This window comes from the organism of the source record quoted next, unplaced genomic scaffold (assembly GCF_019419815.1).
Source record: "Pyrus x bretschneideri cultivar Hongxiangsu unplaced genomic scaffold, Pyrus_bretschneideri_v1 Contig1, whole genome shotgun sequence".
In the NCBI taxonomy this organism is placed as follows: domain Eukaryota; kingdom Viridiplantae; phylum Streptophyta; class Magnoliopsida; order Rosales; family Rosaceae; genus Pyrus; species Pyrus x bretschneideri.
The window spans coordinates 15,928,155-15,936,501 of record NW_025999390.1 but is presented as its reverse complement, the minus strand read 5'-3'; the positions used below and the strand labels follow the sequence as shown (position 1 = coordinate 15,936,501).

The 8,347-nt window shown below is 37.2% G+C and overlaps 2 protein-coding genes across 3 annotated transcripts; one reads left to right on the top strand and one right to left on the bottom strand.

The window, feature by feature from the left end:
* The first annotated feature begins 358 nt into the window (after positions 1–358).
* Positions 359–2,855, top strand: LOC103966740 (agamous-like MADS-box protein TM6). Of its 2 annotated transcripts, none has more exons than XM_009379947.3 (7): positions 359–699; positions 809–875; positions 990–1,051; positions 1,190–1,289; positions 2,023–2,064; positions 2,161–2,205; positions 2,316–2,855. In XM_009379947.3, exons 1-7 carry the CDS (start codon positions 512–514, stop codon positions 2,532–2,534), a joined length of 723 nt encoding a protein of 240 aa, XP_009378222.1. In that variant the 5' UTR covers positions 359–511; the 3' UTR covers positions 2,535–2,855. The 2 variants fall into 2 exon arrangements, with proteins under 2 accessions (XP_009378222.1, XP_009378223.1); XM_009379948.3 differs by having other exon boundaries at positions 370–699; positions 2,325–2,855.
* A 2,240-nt stretch (positions 2,856–5,095) lies between these two features.
* LOC125476027 (histone H2A.1-like) lies at positions 5,096–6,369 on the bottom strand. Its single transcript, XM_048581694.1, has 3 exons — positions 6,166–6,369; positions 5,427–5,476; positions 5,096–5,216 (listed from the first exon to the last, which is right to left on the bottom strand). The coding sequence occupies exons 1-3, from the start codon at positions 6,367–6,369 to the stop codon at positions 5,096–5,098; spliced, it is 375 nt and encodes a 124-aa protein (XP_048437651.1).
* Positions 6,370–8,347: the final 1,978 nt, after the last annotated feature.

Sequence of the window (8,347 nt, the reverse complement as noted above, 5' to 3'; positions counted from 1 at the left end):
ACAATTATCACTCTAAGAGGTGGAGTTGCTCTAACATCATATTATGAAACTGCTAACTCAACTAGCACGCTGAACAGAACTCGTGTGTTTGTGTTCCTGTACTGTCGTGCTCATAAGCATCGAAACCCTACGCACTATAGCTGCATCACACGCTATCATCAGTAGATTCAGTCATTCAGAACTAACATTTAACCTAGCAACTAGCAAGTTCTAGGCCATAGCTAGCTAGCTACAAGCCTACAAGCCTACAAGCCTGCAAACCTAAGCTAGATATATATATAAAGCTTAGAAGTCAGCAGTTTAAGAAGCAGACATTCCTGGTTAGACTACAACTTAACTTTTCATCTCACTTTCCCGATATAGAAACCCTTCTGCTTTCCTCTCCATTTCTTCATCCATCACATGACTTCCATTATATATACAACCAACCCTCTTCCCATTTCTTTGATAAATCAACTAAAACAAGATCTGAAAATTACTAGAAAAAAGTAAGAAAATTGAGAGAGAGATTATGGGTCGTGGAAAGATTGAGATCAAGCTGATCGAAAACCAGACCAACAGGCAGGTGACCTACTCCAAGAGAAGAAATGGGATCTTCAAGAAGGCTCAGGAGCTCACCGTTCTCTGTGATGCCAAGGTCTCCCTCATCATGCTCTCCAACACTAGTAAAATGCACGAGTATATCAGCCCTACCACTACGTACGTCCTTCTCTCATCAAACCCTATTATTTTTTCATTAATTTCTCTATTTTTTTGTAATTAATTTCCTCCTTTTTTTGCAATTTCTGCTTAAAATTTGATGTAATAGGACCAAGAGGATGTACGACGACTATCAGAAAACTATGGGGGTCGATCTATGGAGGACACACTACGAGGTTAATTATAATGAAGGATGTACTCTCCACTAATTTTATTTGTTTATTTTTTTTCTTGGAAGTTTTTTAGTGTTTTTGTTTCCGGTTAATTAATTGGTTCTTTGGTGGTTGCAGTCGATGAAAGACACCTTGTGGAAGTTGAAAGAGATCAACAATAAGCTGAGGAGAGAGATCAGGTAACATCTATTAGTCAAGCTAATTAATTGGGAAAACCAAAAAAAAATCAATTTGTTTCTGAGAGGAATATATGTTATATATATGATTATTACAGGATTAGAGTAATACATGTATAAATTAATTTGTAAAATTAACAGGCAGAGGTTGGGCCATGATCTAAATGGTCTGAGCTATGACGATCTCCGTTCTCTTGAGGATAAGATGCAATCTTCCTTAGATGCCATACGTGAAAGAAAGGTCGGATTTTCGTTTCTAATTTAGTTTTAGTTTTTGGTATCAAAAAATAATTATAAAGTCCAAAAGTTGTTGCCTGGATATAGATCTGTAAAAATCATCTCATCTCAGGGTTTCAGAAATTTTATCCACATTAAGTCTTGATGAATTTCATAATAATAAACAAATTTTGTAGAATTTCAGAAAATATAGGATAACAATTTTTCATGACAAAAGACTCGTACAATTTGAGAAAATTTTCAAAGTACCCAAATATTAAATGGGTACTCTGCGAATTATAACGCAAGTGGAGAGACACGAAAAAATATATATAATTTTCTCCACTTGCATTATAACATGTGGATTACTGCTTAAACATCAAGCACTTGAAAAAATCTCTCGTAAAAATTGGAGGAGCCTTTTGAATTTTTACCTCTGATTATCCATGATGATAAAATGGGCTGTACTCGATTCCTTTTGATCATTGCTAATTAATTAAGTTGCTTTGGCCTTCTGCCACTTATTTATATTAGAAAACAAACCCAAGTTTAAACCCCTAGACTTTTAATCTCTGCATATAAGAAATCAAATTGAACCAAACATCATAGCTTCATACTGCATCTCAATTCTCACATTCCGAAGGCTTTCTCCCTATCCTTTTAGAAATGCAACACAAGAACTTCAGCTTCTTGAAGTTTGTCTGCGGTTATTGGTACTGATGATGGATTTGGCAATGAAATTTGTTGCATTTTTACAGTACCATGTGATCAAAACTCAGACGGAGACCACCAAGAAGAAGGTAATTATATCATTAGAAATTTGTACTGGATCATAAGTTAATATTTGTAATCTTCTAGTACTATTCTTGAAATTTAATTTAATTCCACCACTGCAGGTTAAGAACTTGGAGGAAAGAAGAGGAAACATGCTGCATGGCTATGTAAGCATATATATAATCAAGCATTCTAAAATCAATTCAATTTCCAATGAATTCCTTTAATTATTATCTTTTTTTATTGATATCTGATAACGTGTTTGTTAAATTTGGAGTTTGACCAGGAAGCTGCCAGTGAGAATCCACAATATTGTTATGTGGACAATGAGGAAGACTATGAATCTGCACTTGCGTTGGCAAATGGGGCAAATAACTTGTACACTTTCCAGCTCCACCGCAACTCCGACCAGCTCCACCACCCTAACCTCCACCACCACAGAGGAAGTTCGCTCGGCTCCTCCATCACTCATCTACATGATCTCCGCCTTGCTTGATCGTGATCCGAGAGACGATTAATCGCCACTAAGTTTTATACTACGGTCACTTATATATATATATATTCCTCAGAGACTTAACTGCTCATGTTCTAATGTGTTTTCTTAGTGATGATCTTTAGGCAAGGAGTTAGACTTGGACTTCCTCTAAAAATATATGCATAAATATATATGTGATGTTTTATTTAATGATAATACTAAGACAAGAATCTATGGCCTGAAAGTAATAATATTATGAACACTTCAGTGCCCTTCTTGCTTGTGGGTTTGTTTGTATAATACTTCTATTCTATATATATCATGGCTGACACTGTTTTGGTATTTTGGTTTGTTTATCTTGGATGTTTTATATTGGCTCTACATCTCTATTGGAATTTTATGAAAGATGTATGCGTAGAGGGATATTTTATGTCCTTAATTCTTTCTTTTTTTTTGTCATTTAAACCACTTTTGTGTCGATACTCATACAGTTTAATATGTTATGTTGGCCGTTTATCATCATCGAACTTTTAATGTTTAAATGATGATGATTTTTATCCACGGTAAACATATAAAGTTATTGTAAAAATATAGTTTGACACCCCAAAACATGTTTCAGTAGGAGCAATCCTCATATGATTTTCTTTCTTCCTTTTTGGGTTAATCAGTAATTGTCATGCATGACATTTAACTTCATCATATCCTCCAACAAACTAAAGATTAATGTGTCGCTAGATCAGAAGCTCACGTGACTTCATATGCTTTATTTAAAAAGAAAGAAGTGTTATAGGCCTATTTGACTGAACTGTATAAATGACAGAAAGGGAGAGGGGGTCGGCGGCAACAAAGAGAAAAGAGAAATATGTAATTCTGAGGTGTGTGTTATATCACCCCCTTATGCCTTTATTTATAGTAGTAGGATAGGTAGAATCCTTACCCTAATAGGATTACATATCTAATAGGAATTAAACTGCTAAAGGGAATATAGAAGATATTCCTAGATACACTAAGATTTACACAATCACATTCCTAATCCTATAGGACTGCAACACTCCCCATTGAGTGTGTAAATACTCAAACAAAACATCGCATTAGATCTTCAGCAGATAAGGTAAAACAGTTGATCAAGTCATTGGCACAACGGGTGAATGCGAGTCTCATATATAAGTAAGTAAGTACGTATTGGTAGTAAAACTCACAAAACCTCGCTATGGTAAAACTTAAGGTAGGGAAAAACCCATAGGCTAAGGAGAAAAGTGAGAAGTATGCATAATGTCTAAAATAAAAGTCAAACAAGACGAAAGTAGTGAACTCAATGGAGTATGATCATCCCAGGATGAGTGCCTCGTCAAAACCTCGTTAGGTAGCAAAAACCCATTGGGAAAAATGCTCCTAATTGTAGGAAAAAGAGTACATTAAGATCAAGTGAGTATGCTTCTGGACTAGTAGCATTTTTCTCACTGGGTTAGACATAACTTCCAAATTAGAGAACTACAAGCAATTCAACTAAACAAACAGAGATTACAAAAGAGTATTTAAACTCTCACAACCCAAATCCCACAAATTACAAACCCTAAACCAAACGAGTAGAGAACTCAAACAAACGGAGAAGATTCTCCCAAATTGATCTCTAACTCACAAACTCACAAATTGACTCTCACCAAATTGCCACATAAATGAACCACATGAAATACACTAACCCTAAGTTCCTATTTATAATGCATAGGACTTAGGTTACAATAAGAATCCTAATAGGAAGTAAATCCAAATCCTAATTGAATAGGTAACTAACAAAATCTCTCCACCAAGGAAACCAACTAAGAAGTCAAAATCCAAACCCAAATAGGACACCAAAACCAAATAGGTAACACAAACCTAATTTTTTGCATCATCCTAATTTTGAGCCGTAAAACCCAACAAGATCAACGACAGAAGTAAGACCACTAGTGCTTCAAATATGTTCCATAACTGCTCTCAACCAAAAACACTCTCACGAGGCTTCATGCAGGGCGAGAATCTTAGCATGGTTTGATGAAGTTGCAACTAGTGTTTGCTTAATAGACCTCCAAGATATAGCAGTGTCTCCAATGGTAAAGACATAGCCCATTTGAGAACGTTCCTTATGTGGATCAGACAGATAACCAGTATCTGCATAACCAACAAGGACGGAATCAACCTAAGGGTCGAGGAGGCCGACGTTTCCTCCTATGAATTCATGGGTGTAGAATAAGCCTAAATTCGTCATACCCTTAAGGTAACAAAAAATGTCTTTAACACCATTCCAGTGTCTGCATGTAGGGGCGTTGATGTATCTAGCCAAAAGATTAACAGCGAAGGCAATGTCGGGTTTAGTGCATTGAGCTAAGTACAATAAAGCACCAATTGCACTTAAGTATGGAAATCTCTTCCTCATCCTCCTTGGGACGGAAAGGATTTTGTTTAGCATCTACAGTCCGAACGACCATAGGAGTACTCGAAGGCTTTGCTTTATCCTCATTAAAATGTTGCAACACCTTTTAGGTGTAGTTCGATTGATGTAGGATTCTATCCGAACAATGCTCGATCTCCAGGTCGAGACAATATCAAGTTTTCCCAAGTTCCTTCATCTCAAATTCCAATTTCAAGTGCACGGCAATTTCTTCAAGCTTTGCGAGAATTCCGATGAGGTTCATGTCGTCGACATAAACTACAACGATCGCAAATCTGAAATGTGACTTATTTATGAACACGCATGGGCATAGTTCGTTGTTCACATAACCCTAAGTTGTCAAATATTGACTTAAATGGTTATACCACATCCGCCTAGATTGTTTCAATCCATAGAGTGATATTCTCAATCAAATAGAGAGAATGTTCCGTGATCTAGAACTATTTGAACTAGTCAATGGATGTCCTTCTGTAACTTTCATGTACATTTCTGTATCTAGATCCTCATAGAGATACGCAGTTACCACGTCAATAAGCTGCATATTCAGTTTTTCAGAAACTACCAAACTAATAAAGCAGTGGAACGTTATGACATTCATTACAGGGGAATACGTATCCTCGTAATCAATCCTAGGGCATTGAGAGAAGCTTTGCACTACAAGGCATGCTTTGTATCGCACTATTTCATTCTTCTCATTACGTTTTCTCACGAAAACCCACTTGTAACCCACGGGCTTCACATGTGGTGGAGTATGAGCTCATTACTACAAAAGAGGCTATCACTGGCGGTGTAAAAATCGACAAGAAACCCTAATTACTGTTGGATTTTTGGTAAAAATCCGACATCAAATCATGCAATGTCGGATAGGGAAACTGACATCTTTGCTAGCATCACAAAAGGGTATTAATGCCGGTTAGTCCCCTTAATCCGCCACCAAGTAGCGTCGGTAAAAAGTGTCATCAAGGTTCACGTCAATTACAAATGACATTAAGTACTGACAAAGCCTAGCAGATGAAACATAATGGTGTCAGTCCTAACCGACACCACCTAACCATTGAAAAATATAATAACTAATATAATGTCGCCCATAAACGACACCACAAACTATTAATAATAAAAATAAAAAAATAAATATGTCTCAGTTATTAATAATAATTACCAAAAGTTAAAAATATATATAAACGGAATATGTTTAGATTTGAGAAATATGGATCGGGAAATCACCTCGATGACAAGGTATTCAAAGACCACGGTGAGGTAAATGGGAATGCCAGTACTGGTACGTTGGGCGTAGCGTCCCTTTTCAAGGAAACAAGCAATACGGCCGATGAGGAATTGGAGGCCAGTTTTAACTAACTTGGACACCAACTTCCTCCTCTCTCCGCCTCTTTTTCTGTCGACGCCCTTGGTGGCTTTCATGGCTTCCATTCTCTCTGAGTTTTTGGGGAAATGAAAACAATTTGTTTAAGAGGGAAAACCAATTGTTATTCCCTCAAAATTCAAAAAGTCACTTTTGTTTCCCTACATTTTTCAATCTAAGCACAGAAATCTCCAAACAACACAAATTTTCCCATTGATTTCACATCCAAAACACATCGAAATGAACAAAACCCACATTCATTTTTTCAACCACGGTGTGGGTTCTAAGATTACATGCAAGCTCGAAACCAAGCTAGAAAACGGAAATTGAAATGAGAAGGAGTAGTATGGAGGCTTACCAAATCAAGAGCTCGATAACTAGTTGGGGTACGCAATGAACAGTGGTGGAACCCATTATGCAGAACTAAGCTTGACTTAGTGTCCTTAGCAGATCTAGAAGCTCTGTGTATGGAAACGGAGAAGTATGTTAGTGGGATAGAGGGAGATGTGCAATGAAAAAATGGAGAAAGGGATAAAACCTGGCTAGTTTTGATTTGTAGGCTAAAGGGAGATCTTTTCAATGTTTTTCTTTGTGGATTTTCAGAAGAAAAGAAGATGGAGGGATGGGAATTGAAGAAGTCGAGGAAAAAAAAGAGAGAATAGAAAAGAGAGAGAATGATGAAGGAAGGTTGAGTGGGTGGGTACATAGAGAAGCGTAAGGGAGATAGAAAAGAGAGGGGGTGAAAAAGAACCGGTTAGAAAAAAAAAAACAAGAAAAGAAAGGAAGTGAGAGAAATGAGGCGTGTGTGTCAGAGAGAGAAAGAAACTCATGTGAAGGAATTGGCCAAAAAAAATGAAAGCAAAAATGATGTGATGTGTGTGTAAGAGAGAGAGAGTCACATGAAGTAATGGGAGGAGAAGGATAATGTATTAAAAAGGGGGTTTGATAGATGTTGACAAAAGTGGGTTTTAAACCCAAATAAAACATTCAAATCCCCAAGGCAATTATTAGTGTTGGCTACAACCGACATCGGGTTTTACAATATTTAAAAATAATTATTAATGTCGGGTAGAAGCGACACGATTCTTTTTTTAACTGACACTAACTTTATGTCGGTTGAAAGCAACACGGTTTTCTTTTTATACGACACTGCCATTTAAAAAGATTAAAAGCTATGTCAGTTATAAGCGACATTAACAGTCTATGTCAGTTATAAAGGACATAGATATTTTATGTCGGTTATACCTGATAGTAATTTCGACACCATGTAAAGAAAGTGTCGGAAATGTCATATTCGCCAGTATATTATATAAAACTGACACCAACTAGCGACACAATAAGCCACTTTTGTAGTAGTGGCTACAAGCCCAAATACCTTTTGTTTCGCGAGCGAATTGAATTTGACCTGGGTTGCTTGTTTCCAATTTGACCAATCTATTCTACGTTGACATTCATCAACGGAAGGTGGTTCAATGTCATCCCTAAGCATGATGTCAGGAGCAACAGTCTACGTGAATGCATCATCGACAATCATTTCATTCCAATTCAAACTTCATCCAATACTGCGTAATGGACCAAAATCTTGCGATTCTCGGAAGGCTGGTATGTTTTATCTAAAACATCATCGTAATCTAGAATAACTTCATACGTTGGAATAGATGAGTAAGCAATGGTCGAATTCAGACTAAGGTCACTAGTTTGTGCCGTTTTCCTCTTCGGGGATTGTGAATCCTTTGAACCAAGGGGTCTGCCACACTTTAGGGTAAGAGCAGGTGATTGGCTAGCCGCCATTGTACCTTGTCGTTTGGGAGATGCAACTGCCCCACCCTTAGGGACGGTCCGACCTTCCACAGTGGTGTTACGGGGTACATTAAGTATGTACATCCTTGCAGGTGCATTTGTAGTGGATATGTGATATCGTCACCTTTGCTAGAGCAGTAAAAGCATCCAGCATACTTTGACCGACGCTCTGAAGATCTAGAATGAGTCGCACTTCAGTTTCAAACTAAGGGGTGTGGGGATCTAAATGAGACATAGTGGGAGTAA